Consider the following 16111-nt stretch of genomic DNA (forward strand, 5'->3'; position numbering starts at 1 on the left):
GGAAACGAGCTCTATAATCCCGGGTTCTCTTACTGCATGAATCAAGATGATGCAGCTTTGGAATAATAGGCAACTGGTAGACAGGTTAGAAGATGAATTTGCCCCCCAGAACTGCTAGAACATCACATTTTTTTCTTCTTTTTGGCCGAGGACAATTGTTGTCTTACTGACGAAATATCATATTTGATGAATCTTCCCCAGAATGTTATGCTGGCATTAGTAATGATAAACCAACTCTTTTTAAGTACCACTTTTAAACTAATACTTAAACCCGCATAGGAATTTTGCAAAATGATAAAGGAAACACACGTTTTTAGAAGTCCGATAACCCCTGCAAACCTCTTCATATACATTCTCTTCACAAAAGCTCAGAAAGGAAGCAAAAACCAAGATTTAATAGAAGGCTAAACTACAAGATTTATGAAGACATCAGTAAGTCATTCGAATTGTTGACTTCAGCCTTTATTAAATGTCTTGTACAATCAGTCACCAGAGTAACATCACCAAGGCTTATAAGACACTACATAGTCCAGGTGCACGTCGTATGATACAATCCAATAGCATGAGCTTGCCGCAGCATTCTCAAGACGAGCTGTTAAGGAAGTGTGCCAAGGCCTTGTCTGTGTCGTTGTCATACATGGCCAATGCTTCTGCAACATTCTTTGATGAGAATCCCATGTCTCGCAAAAGGGTATATCCATTAACGAATTCTCTTACCTGGAAAATGAACATTTGAGTATTAACAAGTTTTAAATAGCAGAGCTAAACACGCAAAAAGGAGAATCCTTGCAAGCAATAGGAAGCGGTGGCAGCATCTTTTGAGGTAGGATTGGGCCGACCAAATCAGAACAGAGCTGTGATGCATGTGAGATACCTTAGCCGGATTGTCTCCATAACTTGCTACTGCTAGAGGCACGGCCTCTCTGCTGAGACCCGATGCTATGTATTTGCTAACAACAGGATCCACAGTGGAGCCCTGCAATTAAGTCAAATAGTGCTGTTTCAGCCTTTAAAATTGAGAAGCTAGAAAAATAAAATCAACAGACACCACGGTAACATTACTCGCATGCATGTATCATAGAAAAGCTGACAAACAATATAAAAGAACATTTGTAACATCAAAACTAAAAAAACTAAACCAAAATTACATGTTTGTAGAACTTGGAAAAAAAACAACCATAGTATATAGACAATATGAATTTCCTAACATCCAAACATGTCAAAGAATAATAGAGTTTGCACTTCTTTTTCTAAAAAAGATGTTCCCAAGTCCCAACACAAAATTCTCACTTTTGAATAACTCGGGGAGGTTCATTTTCATATACAACTACCTGACTTTGTGAAGAGGCTGTTTCACAATTTAAACCCATGACCTTCTTGTCACAAAAGACCAACGTTACCACTGCTACCAAAGCTCACCCTTAAACAGCCTCTTTATTAAGACTTAAAATTTTGGTAAACCTGGAAATGCTTCATGTTTTGTTTCACCATATAACCAGCAACAGCAGCACAACTACAATACCAAGCCTTAAGTCCCAATAGGTGGGGTTGGACAAAAATAGGCTCAGTGGAATACCACTGCAACCATGAAGACCATTTATCATAGTTCCATAGCCCCACTGTATGTAAACGACATATACATGTAACAATGCTGAATTCCAGCCACCAATGACAGGCATTTTAATAATGCCCACCATTCTTCTGGGCATAATGCATAACTTCAAATTAGTGCATGTTTTAGAACCCTACTCAAGCTTTACTATCTATTAAGTTCATAACAAGTTATATTACTGTCAATGGTTAACCTTTCATACAAAATCCAGGAAAAAAACTCAGAATAGCCTATCCTGACATGCTGCCCCCCTTGCCACATTACACAGCTTCTACAGGCATGCCAAAATTTAGTAGCTAAGAATTTGTAACATCCTGAAGAATTGGTTCACTAACTTAGTGGAACATTTTACTGTCACCTTGGAGAAATGAGATTCCTCTTTATCAACCAACTTTGCATCTGCTAGAAGTTAAATCATAACCAAATTCCCATTCATGACCAGATAGTTGTGTTTTTCCAGATAGCACTTATTTGTGCAATTCATGAACAATAAACAGCTCTCATCAACAATCCCTGTAATGCATTTTACTAGAGGATATAAATGCCCACAACTCAATCAAAACTTCATTCAACAGTAATATCTCCCTAGTTCAAATTTCAACCTGTTTGTGATAGAATAAGGCAACTATATGCCAGATGTGAACTTAGAGCTGCCTTAAAATGTCACATGTCAAATCCTTCCGCTATAATGACACACACAGCTTAAGGCACTCAAATTGAGGGCAGACCTTGGGGCGGCAGTCACAGAAATATTCTCATGCAGAGAAAAGGCTGTATAAATGCAACCCTGACCTCAGTGGCAGAAGCCACATGCACCAGGTCGCCCTTCTTGGCATTAACTACAAATCAGAAATCATGCTTCAGTTCAATTAACATTATAACCCAACTCCCCAAGTCAATTCCTATCAGTGCCTTATCCTGATACAATCTCATCCCAAAGCTAGCAAGTTCATATGACCAGATTTAGGTGAAATGACCAAGGATCAATACTAATCTCATTACAATACTATAATGCATCATAAGATGTAGAATATTAAACATCAAACATCTAAAAACAGACCAAAGAAGGTGTAGATTCTGCAATTTTAGGTGAAAGGTTTTCCAGCCCAAGCCTGCTCCAGTTTTGGCTTTCCTTCTCTGCTTCAGCAATTATTTTCCTTTCTAGGTCAAAGTCAAACTGGAAGGTGCTTCGAGGAATATCTGCGATGTGTGGTGACAGTTGAGGCTACAAAATGAGCAATATATACGTTAAAACAATTGAGCCAGGTACTCTTATTTCTTTGAACTAAATAGAAATGTGCAAATAGGAAAATTGAGGGCAATATTGTGAACAAATGGCTTATTTGATATTCAAATATTGCTTCTCCTGCCAGTATAAAGCCACACAATATACCATGGACTTTATTATTGTTAACTAGGGATCACTGGAAATTGATTCTTTAGACAGATTTAATACCTCTTACAGTCACACCCACTCATGAACGAAATATCAGGACAGAAATAGACAGCAATATCAGAATTGAAAAGAGATAAGATCAGAAAGGCAAACCACACAATGACACCAGTATTTATCCTGGTTCAGATCGTTCTTGGAACGACCCTACGTCCAGCCTTTAAACCTCCCAACGAGAGCAGTCTTCTTTATTTAGAATGATCAGTACATACACAGCCTTACCCGAGTACAATCTTGCCTTACACCTGAGATTATAAAGGACTATCACAATCTCCAGCCTTTTCTCTCTATTTGCACAGAATGCACTCACAGTAAATTGAATTGTGTCAAGCGCCTACCCCCTTGCCCCTTATTTATAGAATAAGTGGGCGGACATCTCAATATAAACGACCAGGATTGACATTACTGGTTTACCCCTCAACTAATAACAAAATTACAGTTGAATAAAACCGCCTATCTAATGAAGATACTTGACACTTGCTGCTTCCACCTGAATCCTAGACTCTACTCGAGGCAAACCTTTAACAATTATGATGACTTCATAAATACAATTCCTTTTGGGTTGCTACGAGAAAATAGAAAATTAATATGATACTTTCTCGATAAGTGAATATTTAAGTCTTACTAACGTCTTAAGCTTTTTCTGCTCAGAATGCAAGCAATAGCAAAACGAAAGCCTGTTTGGCATTACTTCATTGTTATCATTTAATGTTTTCATTCCTTTTTTGGTATTCCCAAAATTGAAAGCAGTAAAATTTGAGGGCAAAAACAAGCTTGAACGGTTTCTGATTTTTAGCAACCTGAATATTTGAAAACTTGAGAAACTTTCAAAAGAACCTCCTGAAAATTGTAACTAGAAACTTGACATTGAAATGCAGTATTAACCTATAAACATGATTATGTACAAATATAACACATATAAAAGCTGATATATTAGGTGGGAGGTTGCTGCTTTCAAGGATGGATTGACCATGCGAGGACAGATGGACCAATTAATAAGAGCACTCAGGATTGCTCTGCTATTTAATCTTTCATTTTATGTTTCCATTACCAAGATTAATTAATGCATCAATGTCTATTTGGAAGCAGGCACCCTTTCTGAACAGGCTACCTCCACTTGAGAGAGTCCCCAAGAGTTGTTACAACACCTATTATATTCTTCTCCACACAACCGCGCTTATGATCTCCCATTCTTATCTATAATATTTTTGGAGATTTGTGCTGTAAGCCTGCAACTCTCTCTCTCTCTCACGCAAATTTCTTCCGAGGAACGAGGATCCTTCAAAAACTACAAAATTTTGCATACCGATCATCCAAGTAAAATTCCTTCTAATAGGTGAGAAAGCTCGAGGAAGAAAATCATAAATATATTCATCACAGTGTAATCAACCCAGCCAAACTTAATCTAAATGATTATCAAATCATTCCAACTACGAAAAACAAAATCACGGCAAGATAAGATCAAATTCTAACAGATAACTTACAGGCGGTGAAATCCGATGCTCCGGTTTTATCGCAACCCTAATGCCCAATCCACCTGCAAAATTTCCCAACCAAAATGATTAGATCAAAACAAACAAGTCACGTAAATAGAACAAATACCAAGCGGTTGTCCTGAAACCACTCAAATCACGAAACCGAAGGTTCGGAAGCATGTTGACTTCATTCAATTCGATCTATAAAGAGAATTGATAAACCTCAAGATTCAAAACGCCGGTATGAGACTACTTACCAGGAGCGGACGGAGACGAAGAAGAAGGAGAAGAGTGACGGCCGGTCGGACCGGGCTGGCCGATCCTAGGGTAGAGGGAGGATGGTCCGTGGACCGGACGTTCCGTGGTTGGCCTGTACATTGGAATCTGGTGTGGATCGTACGGTGGATTCACTCTGTTCCTGAAATCGTAATCCATTTTTATCGCGCGTTGATCCGATCAGTTGCAGCAGAACAGAGGGATGTATATATGATACAAGAACGCAGAGCGAAGTCACCAAATTGTTCTTCGTTGACGTTTGGCAAGCAACCGCGCTTCCACTAGATATATAGAAACGCGCTCTCCCCCCGCAACACCCCCCCCCCCCACACAAAAAAAAAAAAAAAAAAAAATTGTTTATTTGGTTTTTTTAAGGTAAAAATAAATACAGAAATACATAGCAAAAAGCTAATAGACAAATAAATAAAAAACACAGTGTTCTCTCCATTTTTTATTTGTAATTCTTCATTCTGTTTTATTTTCTTTTATGCTTCCTCCCCCTCTTGCCTTTTAAATGTACAAATTTGTTTCATTATGATTTATTCTGAATCTCTTTTATTTTCATACTTTCACATGTTTTAAAAAATACATTACTGTATGAATTATTTTATAAAAAAATATTTATTTTTATTTCTTATCTTTTACATCTAACACCCTCAAAATTCGATAATAAAAATGAGAGACAAGGGAAAAAAATATTTTTAAATTTTTTAAAAAAAACTAACGATAAATGACCATCCATTCATTTGTTATAAAAGTTTTAAAACCCTTGATATAGGGGGTTTTAGTTTCATGAAAAAAGAAAAATAGAGAGATGATAAGAGAAAAGGGACAGGTATTTAGGGTATTTTAAAAATTTTAATAGGTAATTTCACATGTTAAAAGGGAAAGTAAAATGCAATATATAAGTCAAGCTAGGTTTTTATTATTTCTAATAATTATGTTTTTTTTTGTCAAATCTCAATACTGTCGTTATACTATTTTTTCATGGCACATAAATTAAAATTATTATTACGTTTGATAATATTTTAGGTTTTTTTTTTCTGAATAGAGTTGTAAATTTGACTTTTAAAATGTTTATGTACAGAAAAATGCAAAAAAAATATTATCTATGCAATTGACTACACTCTTTGTTGATCTTCAATAAAAATATCATTAGTTCATTTACACTTAAATCAAATAAATTCACAATAAATGACCAAAGCCCCAGAGAATCTCAAACCTATGACCTTTATTGAAACATCTCAACTCTCATACCACTTGAACTATTATCATGGCAGTAACATATTTGGTTTTTTTTGGGAACGGAAAATACATTTTCTCTTGAAAAAAAGTGAAACTTCGGTTGGGAACATCCTTTTGTGTTTTTGTCATAATTTGCAGAAATTTTGAAGGAAATAATGAAAGCAAAAAGATCGCCTTCATTTTGGACTTTTAAGAAAAAAATAGGAAATCAGAAAAATAAAAAGGTTACCTCACAAGCCTTAATGGATGGTCGTGCTTGGTACTGTGGCTAGCCAAACCAACTTCAAAGGGGCTCATGAATTTGCCATAGTTGAAATGAAGCAGGTGTATACTTCCAAGCTTTAAATAACATGTTTGTATACAGAAGAAACAAACAAACAAATATCACACAAAGGCTGTTTGAAAATACTGTGAGATTGTAACTTCTATCGACTGCTCTTTCATATTTTTGGGACGCTATGTCCAGTAAACTTTTGTGCGTAAAATTTCGACAACTACTCTGTGATCTCTACTCTACGGCCAAGTTTATGAACTAAATAACGTTTTATGTCTTATCTACCTGTGTCACTGCAAAATATGCAGTCCCCAAATCACTGTGAATTTTCTTTTTGAACTCAAAGGCATTCCACTAAAACCCAAATGCTGATGATCTATGCTATTTCCGCACAAAGAAAGCCTAAAAAGAATGCCGGCATCCTTTAAAAATAGCTGCAGCGCTGTAATCGTTTCATTATTTCCTTCAAATTGAGCCACGCACATCATACGCCTGCACAGATGGCTCCTGCAACCGAAACAGAACCGCGTTCATTCAGTTGAATTTGATGATTCATTATCGACCATAAGATATGAAGAAAAACACCCGCAAAAGTACTTTGTCTAAAAATTCTATAAACAGAATTGTTTTCCTATGGCAACAGATCAACTATATTTTCGCGCGCGCGCGCGCACACACACACATATATAAACAGATGTCAAGTTTTCAACTATTGGGACTCAGAACAAGTTTGCCATGTTGCTGTCAGCCTTCTGCAGCGGTCATAACTCTACCTATGTTGAGAGATTAAATTTGCAAGCCCTCCGATTTATTTTGGATGGGGAACAGTGCCAATTTACTCGATCAGTTTTCAGTGAAGAAAAATCTTCTCGTTACGAGAGAGAGAGAGAGAGAGAGAGAGAGACCTGATGACCAAGATGAACAGCAAAATGTCTTGTCGTCAACATGTTTGACGTCAAGCCCAATAAACCAGGACCCAACACTAACATCATCGTGGGCATATGTACGAAGAATGGATCTGCCAACTCAAAAGAACAAAAATTTAACAACTGTTCCTTCACACATTGAGTATAAAGAAACTACAGTGCTTCAGAGAACTGAAATTGACCTGTTTATTGAAATAAATTTTGCCAATGCTTGCGATATGATAATCATCTCGCCAGAAGCATGACGGAAGTACCTGTTCCATACAAGGAGCATTGGTTCACAAAAATAATTTGAATGTGCTAGTGCAAGAGAATTTTCTTAGGATGCTTGCAACACAGCAGTTCAACAAGTCATGTAACGCCAATTAAGCTTAGCAGCAGAAATTTAGTTTGATGAGTCAGCTACTGATAAACATATGAAGATGTGAAATTAAGAATATTATAATGCATTTAGAATGAAACTAAATACAAAACTAGCCAGCTAAAGGCAACTTTATTCTTCAATTTTGCATGTTCTAAAATCAATATACAGCAGAGAGATTAGAATCACGATTTTAGTTCACAAATTTGTTTTCTCTTTGGTTTTATAATCAAATTATTAGATAATCACAATAAATAGATTAATAAGATACATGACATGCTACATTCAAACTTTAGATTTATGGAGACAACATGGAAAAGGAAAATATATGAAAAGAAGAAATTCATCTCATTTCTGTTAGATGAGAGTTTAAAGAATGAGAAGAAAATGGATATATACTTGTAAAAATACTTTCTTTTTGGTTTTTCAATTTCCTAACAAAAACTGAATGCTTGTAAGTCAATCTCATGTTTCCTTTCCCTTGGCAAATGCAAGATTGAGAGATAGCTGCATACATTTCATTCTCCTTTCCATTTACAAATACAAGATCAAATCATAGCTGCAGTGAACCTTCCTCTTAAATCGTATACATTAATTACATGAAACAATCAGATCCCATGCCACTTACCCTTTTCTATCCCCAAATTTCCACCAATCTGGTTCATACCATTTGTGGCTCCTGCCAAATTCCAGCAAAAATAAAGGTTTCAAGAGCAGAGGAAATTGACATTGAAATTCTAATTTCTGCATGCAACTATTTTTTTTCTAAAACCATTCATAATTGAGAGAAATTTGTTGCAAAACTCACTGTTCAGAGAAAACCTCGCCAGATTTCATACACCCAATATATGCACGAGGCTTGTCTAAATGAGCTGTAAGTGAATTTCCTAGGGCATCTGCACAGAAAATATAGTACAAGCTGTAAAATCGACGAAAGCTAATCCACAAGGAGCATCTATGTGTCCATAGCATATCTTTATCTTCTAATAATGGGAAAAGTTAAGACCAAAAAGCCTATCTTAAACATCAGATTAGCTATTACTTCCAGTGTAATTGCAATTTTTAAAGCTAATTCTTCACATGCCTAATATCCACTTGGTAGACTAATACAGTAATACTTGTTTCAAGATATAAAAGGTCGTGTTGAATTAGATGAGAAAATCATAATTTTGTTTACAGTTGGTTCAAGTGTTATGCAGAAGGAACTATATTTATGCATCTATTTTTGAACAATGACCAGATCCAATATGCCTCAACCCTTAATAAAGTAGAATCCAAAAGACACTATGAGAAACTGCAATATTTTTGCTGCACTTTAGTGGAATGAAATTGCAAGTAGCTTCTAGAACTATTTACTAGACTAAACAGGTGGCTGAAACATAAAGTGCACTGAAAGTTTCCTAGTCATTCAAGTACTGCAGAAGTCACGTTATGAATTCTGATATCAAGATTCAGATATAAATAACTCAGTGATAACACAGGGTAGGAGATAATCTGGAGAGACTCAGATCAGTTTCTGATTTAGTAGGATCTAGCTTCTGAATTTCCATAGTTCTACCTAGATATTCTTAAACTAGAAATACAATTCATCTAGAAAGTCATATTTGAGAATGCCTTGATTACTGACCAATATTTACATACACGTCATCATTGAGCTTGGCATAGAACTCAGCATCCCAATTCTCTACAGCATGAGCAAAGAACAATTTTGCCTTCTTTGAAAGCTCCTCAGGTGCCTCCACATGGTTTTCCTATAAAAAAGGAAAAGTAAAAATTGCAAAATATCTGCATAAGACAAATAGGCCAGATTACCATAATAAAATGGAGTGGACAAGAAAAATATTTGAACTCCACAAGAAACTATAATTTAAACATCTGCAGCATACTTACCAGTAAGCAGTAACAACTAAGGCTGTTGTTTAGAATTTATAACATATTCAAGTCAATGATTTCATGAGAAGAATGTAGGTTGTCCTAAAATGACAACTCAGATACAAGCAACAAAGAAATGTGATTTCCTCAGTGACTTCATGAGAAGAATGTAGGTTGTCCTAAAATGCCAACTCAGATACAAGCGACAAAGAAATGTGATTTTAAAATAATTAATGATAACAAAATAATCACTCTTTCTGAAAATATTAAAGGCAGAAGATTATATATGCCTTTCAAGTCCAGAGATTATGCTTTAAGTTGTGCCTCAAAAAGTTAACTTTACAAAAATGCGCAAGGCAGGCATTCAGTATTATCTGTATATTTGAGGAATTCCTACAGGAAATGCCTTGGAGCAGGTTCTTTTGGTTGTGGCCCATGTTTCCTACACTTAAGCTTATGACATGAATTTAGAATTGACTCATCTTGATTGCTCAACCAGAAGAAATATAAAAGAAATGTATTAATATATACAAGTAAATCACAATTAACCAAAAAAAATTATATGAAGAAGGAAAAATAGGACTCTTATCTTACTAAAGCTCAGAAAGCATACAGTCTCAGGAAGTCTATCCAGTGCAATGACAGTACACCAGTTGGAAACCAAGAACCCTTGGTGCTCATGGTGAGTGCAATTGACAAAAGCCACTTCACTGTCATATTTATGATAATAAGCAAGAAGGAAGAAACCTAGTAGCCCCTAGAACTTAAATTGATGAAAGTGTGAATCATCTTCTACTGATAAATCCAGAACAATAAAATATCCTTTTTGAGGAAATAAAAAGTCCAGTTCAAATGACAACATACCAGCTGGAAACTGACAGCCACTTAGTTTTTGTTCTTATTGCAATAGAGAAGATCCCATTCAACTCAATAGACTTTGGAACTCAGCATTTTATGATATAATCTTTTGGGATTACCTAATTAGTTTTTGTTTTTCACGCGAATGACATGATAATCAAAACAATTTAAGATATTTTTGTGGTATCATCCATACCATGCACACAGGATAAAAATTGATGCAATACTGCTCAAATGGGAAAGAAGAAAAGGGAAGACAATAAAATGGGATTTGCCCCCCAAAGGGCTTCAGAATAAAAGCTAGTTTGAATTCTTCACCCAACTCCAGCAGTGCCACTATCTCTACCATATAAGTGATTGGAAATGTGTTGTGTTGCTTGGAGGCTTACTCATATTAGAACAAAATTAAACGAGGTCACACATTCATGACTAAACCCATCGCTGTGTGCACACATAGTAACAAATGAATTTCCCAGCACATAACAGAAATGAAAAACTAGACATTCAACCACAAGTTCAATATAAAATTTGGTAAAAGAATTCATGAATCGCTTGAACATACAAGAATGAAGAAGTCATCAGTTTGCTTATTTTCGTTGTCAATGCCCCTGTCTGAGCTGTCCCCACGATTAGCACTGCAAGCCAAACAATTGATCATAACATTGAAGTCCAGCTAACTACCACTGTACTTCAGATGTAAACAAAAAACATACTTGCACAAGCACGCACGCACACAAAGAAAAAAGCAACCTTCTTCCAATGACAAATCGAACAATGACACCCTTTTGGTCCTCCATCTTTTTCAAATTTGCACCTGCAAAGGTAAACAGCAGGTTTGATATTCCAAAGACGGCAACCGTACAGTAATTTTACTAATATAAGAGATTAATTTCATATTTTAAAACTTCACAATGCCAGTGGATGTCAAGTATAAAGAACTGATTCACAAAAACCTAGAAGCTGAGCCAGAAAGAAAAATTACAGAGAGAAGTCATAGTGATTGACAAAGCTGCCAGTGAGTAGACAAATGTGGCTAACAGAAGATATCTCATCAAGCAAGAATTAGTGTCAGCTTGCATTGTCCATATTTTTGCATATACAGTATGGCAGCCTTAAACACTTATTTTCACCTTATATCTTGCATTCTATCAACATTCCCATAAGGGTGCAATATTTATATCAATAAACCCCCTAGCTGAAGTAGAGATACAAGACAACCATACCCTGCAGGGTTATAACTGCTTCTCAACCATGAATTTGCCAAGCTTTCAATGAACGAAAAGTTGGCAGGGACAACAGATAAAAACTTAAAAAGAAAAAATTTAAGGCTTTACTTAGTTCAGCCGAACTCAGGCATAGCCAATGAGCTTCAGCACCATGCTTCTGTAGCTAAATAAAGTTTGCTCCATTTACGACAACATGAGGCATCTTAGATTCAGCCTGTTGTCTAACTTCACCTTTCCTCCTGCCATCTCCTTCATTCATTTCTGGCACATATCAACTTGATTATACAACTGCCTTGGTGTAAGTACAGTTCTATAACAGCTTGCTCTTTTTAATCAATTTGAAGTAAACTTGATCAAATAGCAATACATCTTAGCATCAATCTTTCTCCTGCAAAGTCACATTCTTTTCAGATTATCAAACAATGTGCATGTTTTTCAGGTTAGAAATAACATGCTACAGTGCTTAATGCAAACAAGTGGGATCCATATTCCTACTTTTAGCACATAACTTATGGATCCTCAATATTTCACAAAGCCATACTTGGGTATCTTACTTCTCAAACTAATGATTTACTGTACTAGTATAAAAGAATGAAATCCTTTGCAAGATTGATTAATAGAACAAATATCACTCAATCAAGAGAGACAAATAAAATAGGAATGTTGAAGTGCCAAAAAGTTTATATTAGCAAAAACATGACATGGAGTCCAGGACTGAACTAATAAAACATATATCACTCCAAGAAACAAAAGTAAAATAGAAACACAGTATGCTACTTTACCAGTTCCCATCCATGCTTTGCGAATCGCATCTCTGTTGTTCTTGTGACCAAACCCTGTCATTACCCCTATGACTACTAGAGGCCTCTTCTTTGATGTTCTTTTAGACTCTGACAAGTGGTTCACAGTGAAACCCTCTTGCCTGGCTGCAATGAGTTCCATCTGAAGAGCTATTAACTTCTTCTGTTGTTCCCTAATAAGCATAAGATCCTTATTTAAACTTGTTTAAATAACCAGAAATTTAATATAAGTAAAAATAACTGATGAAATTTTACCTGCATGATATAATTTTCAATGTATCATCCACTGAGATTGCAGATCGTCCCTAAAAACGAAAGCAACTTTTAACTCAACACCAACAAAGAAAGCTAAATTGTCCACTGTAAATTTGTCCATTTTGTGCTCCCTTTTTTTCCTAATTGAAGTTCTTTTTGTGCACTTGTGATTGTGAAAAGAAATGCTTCTCAGCTTGAATGCAACCAGGTACAAAAACATGAGATAGATGAAAAGCTGCTTACAGGGATCTGGCAATGCATAATGCTTCACAAACACCATCAAAATCCAAACTTCTTATTGACCTCAAACAACGTAAATTAAACATAGTTGATATTTCCACTTTGCCAATTAAACTAGTGGATATTCTAATATCATCGGCATAATAGGCCAAAAGGATTCAAATTCCTGGATACCTGAATGCGCATTTCTGCACAAGCTTATCCAGGAATTAGGAAAGGCATTGTAGGCCACAGGTATTCTCTTGCATGGTAAAACAATGTTCTATGTGGTCATGGAAATTGTAATCATCTAAGGTACAACCATATAGTCATTATCATATGACTCTTTGTATATGCCTGACTAAATTAGAATGTACTATGTGCTGATTTGGCATGCAAAAGAATTTCAATGCTACCCAACCTCAATCCCTAAAGAAAGTCCTCTGGACCACCTAATTTGTCGAGTACAACATCTATCCAGAAGAAATTGCAAGATCAACAAACATTTTATTACCTGTCCAGTAATCCTGTCAAGCTCTTTCATTAAATAGACCCTGTTCTGGGAATCCTGCCACAAACTAACTCCAGAGAATAAAAGAAAAGGAAGCATATTCAGCGATATGTCTCTTAAAAGAGAAATGACTGGTAATAATCAAATTCCAGGTGTGCTGAAATGCTTGTAGCTTGTGCATGAGCTAAAAATGCTAACTACAAATGTTGTGATCTACGTAGGATGAGGTTGGATGATAAATGTGTCTTGATAGACATGTTATATTAGATTCACATAAGCATGACCTTGTATAGTGCGTGGCTGTGAGCTAAAAAATCCTTCCAAACATCAGTGGTATTAATCATAGTTACACGGAACGTTGAACGTCCCAATTCATGGTACATATTCGGGTACAAACGTTGTACGTCCTGATTCATGGTATGTATTCGGGTACAAGGTATGCTACTTAGCTAGATACGTATTTGTGGGGGTAGGATTAGTTGGTATACAGGTTTGGTTTGTGGTTCACTTTGAATAATGTATTGGTACACTTATTACAATTCAAAGGAAATTTTTGTTATATTCATAAGATATTGCAATGAGAATAAGGTTCAACTTAACTAAAACAATAATAGTTCAACCAAAACAAGGGAAGAAAAAAAAAAATACTGAATGCTAAGATAACAAACTTGAAGCTAACAATCATCTCAAAAGCTTAATGATAAGAGCACCTAAATCCCAAATCTCTAACCAGCTTGTTTATAATTTACTTTTTTCCCCTATCTTTACAATTGCTTCCTTTCAAAAGCTTAGATGATGGCTTGTTGTATGTGGCAGCAAGCAAAGCTCTTGAGCAATCTTATGTAGCTTCCTCTTTGTTTGGCATTTCAACATATTCACCATCTAGAGAACCCAATCTCATCTCCTCCAATCTGGTAATAGAATTCTCTATGTTATAAGGTCCAACTTCATAATTTTGACAAAATCGTGATTGAAGACGAATATTCGAATGAATAAAAACCAGTTTATCAGCCCTTCTACTGTTCATAATTTTGGGATTGCCATTTTTGGCTATCCAAGTCGCATCCCTCCCTGTTTCAGTACGCATTCGTACTGCAAAACAGATTCACGCAATCGGAAATATAGTTCATGGGGGATGCCACAAATTGTGTAACTATGGTATTAATAGGGACAATTAACCAATAACCAAACCACAAATTTTGTGTTCTTTTTTCTTTCATTTCATTCATTGTACATCTTTTTTATATTATTTGCACAACAATGTGTAGTAGAATATGGTTGAATGACTGCAAAAATGAACACAAATATTTTAGGTGTCATTAACAAAGATGAAAAGTTTGATGGAAATAGTCTTGGGTTACAGCAAAATGGGCAAATTATGCTACAAGGTTTGGTAAAAGGGTTAACCAAAAAGAAACCAGAGAAAGTAGCTAATGATGATGGTAAGAACTGCAAATGAAGGGGCCGTATTTGGCTCTGCTTGGAAAATAGTGTTCTGTACCATTTCATGGAAGAACAGTTTCCTGTTCATATATGATTAACGGCAAATTCTGTGGAAAAAATATACCAAACTTGAACAAGTTTACTAAACAGGTTGATGTGGCACATATTTTCCACATTGACATCTGTTAAACACATCAGCTTGCTACATCACCCCGCTTCAACGGAGCTCTACTCCGTTAGATAATTTATCACCGTATTGTATAACTGATACATGATTAAAAGTTTATATGCAAAGTTGATAATTTTTAAGGTTTGGTGTAGAATTGATAAACTTATGAAAGTTTGGTATTTTTTAGTAATTTACCTTACGATTAAAGCTGGAAAGGAGGTATGTGTCAAAGTCCCTTACAAGCAAGCTACATCTTAGAGGTAGGGTTTGAAATGAAAAAAGTGAAATTTTAACATAGCACATCACTGGATATGCTTGCATGTATACAGGTCATACACCCAGATCCGTCAAAGCCCCACATACGCGCATATGCATATGTATTTATTTGTGTATATGAAAATATCTACTATGGAATGACAGGAAGATACATTATGGATTAACCGGAATTATGGTGAGCGGATTGAGAAATGGATAGGTAGCTGACCTAACTAGTTTGCATAAGGACTAGTCGAGCCGTGTTCACAGATGTCTACTAACTTTTATCAGTTATTTTCGGAGATAATAGCTAAACTTAATAAAACTGCGGACGTTAATCATAAACTACCAGGAAATGAAAAACATGTAATGTTAACGAACAACATATGGATCAGACAAGTAAAGTCGTGACGAGGAGATTGAGAAAACCTAAACAAAATTGAGTTACAGTTGCGAAGAATTGAACAGAGAGGGAAACAATTACCGGCCGGCGACGTAGAAGCAAGCCATGGTGGCAATCATGGAGAGCATCAGAGTCGAAATCCTGGATCTATATGCCAAGCCGGAGAGCCGGATATTGGATCCTTTGGTCTGCATTTTTCCTAATTCAGAATGAAATTTGTTCAATCTACGCGATTTCTCTTAAACAGATCGTACTGGCCGGCTTCATCAATAGATCTACATAATTCGATCGGATTTCGAGTTCAGTTCTGGTAGTAAGTGCTTTTTGTTGGAACAGTAGGGTGGAAAGGAGAGGAGAGTCGGCTTATGTGCCAACGTCCACACATTAGCCAGGTTGGTGTTTGGATTTCAGTGCCATGACGAGAGTACCACCTGTCTTTTGGGGCCGGGAAAGGCATATTTTTAGGTCGAAATTGACC

General features: G+C 36.0%; 2 protein-coding genes across 4 annotated transcripts; both read right to left on the reverse strand.

Moving 5' to 3' along the window:
* Positions 1–417: 417 nt before the first annotated feature.
* LOC127806315 (uncharacterized) lies at positions 418–5086 on the reverse strand. Of its 3 annotated transcripts, none has more exons than XM_052343537.1 (5): positions 4798–5086; positions 4550–4602; positions 2673–2837; positions 875–976; positions 418–650 (listed from the first exon to the last, which is right to left on the reverse strand). In XM_052343537.1, the coding sequence occupies exons 1-5, from the start codon at positions 4973–4975 to the stop codon at positions 501–503; spliced, it is 648 nt and encodes a 215-aa protein (XP_052199497.1). In that variant the 5' UTR covers positions 4976–5086; the 3' UTR covers positions 418–500. The 3 variants fall into 3 exon arrangements, with proteins under 3 accessions (XP_052199497.1, XP_052199502.1, XP_052199507.1); XM_052343542.1 differs by having other exon boundaries at positions 418–717; positions 4798–5083; XM_052343547.1 differs by lacking the exon at positions 2673–2837 and having other exon boundaries at positions 418–717.
* A 756-nt stretch (positions 5087–5842) lies between these two features.
* LOC127806330 (hydroxyproline O-galactosyltransferase HPGT1) lies at positions 5843–16048 on the reverse strand. The gene is made up of 12 exons (XM_052343558.1): positions 15715–16048; positions 13367–13430; positions 12634–12683; positions 12361–12551; positions 11103–11166; positions 10915–10987; positions 9250–9373; positions 8431–8518; positions 8251–8301; positions 7444–7515; positions 7241–7353; positions 5843–6842 (listed from the first exon to the last, which is right to left on the reverse strand). The coding sequence occupies exons 1-12, from the start codon at positions 15825–15827 to the stop codon at positions 6820–6822; spliced, it is 1026 nt and encodes a 341-aa protein (XP_052199518.1). The 5' UTR covers positions 15828–16048; the 3' UTR covers positions 5843–6819.
* Positions 16049–16111: the final 63 nt, after the last annotated feature.

The sequence above is a fragment of the Diospyros lotus genome, chromosome 1 (genome assembly GCF_014633365.1).
Source record: "Diospyros lotus cultivar Yz01 chromosome 1, ASM1463336v1, whole genome shotgun sequence".
Lineage (NCBI taxonomy): Eukaryota > Viridiplantae > Streptophyta > Magnoliopsida > Ericales > Ebenaceae > Diospyros > Diospyros lotus.

Bases quoted from the DNA above. Each gene is read 5' to 3' on its own strand.
- LOC127806315 (XM_052343537.1), bottom strand. From the start codon at position 4,975: ATGGATTACGATTTCAGGAACAGAGTGAATCCACCGTACGATCCACAC. The intron at 4,603-4,797 runs GTAAGTAGTCTC...GAAATTTTGCAG, and splicing joins TTCGTCTCCGTCCGCTCCTG to GTGGATTGGGCATTAGGGTT. The intron at 977-2,672 runs GTCTGTTTTTAG...ACTTAATTGCAG, and splicing joins CAGAATCTACACCTTCTTTG to GGCTCCACTGTGGATCCTGT.
- LOC127806330 (XM_052343558.1), bottom strand. From the start codon at position 15,827: ATGCAGACCAAAGGATCCAATATCCGGCTCTCCGGCTTGGCATATAGA. The intron at 13,431-15,714 runs GTAATTGTTTCC...CTCTGGAGTTAG, and splicing joins TGCTTCTACGTCGCCGGCCG to TTTGTGGCAGGATTCCCAGA. The intron at 8,302-8,430 runs GTGAGTTTTGCA...GGAATTTGGCAG, and splicing joins GGCGAGGTTTTCTCTGAACA to GAGCCACAAATGGTATGAAC.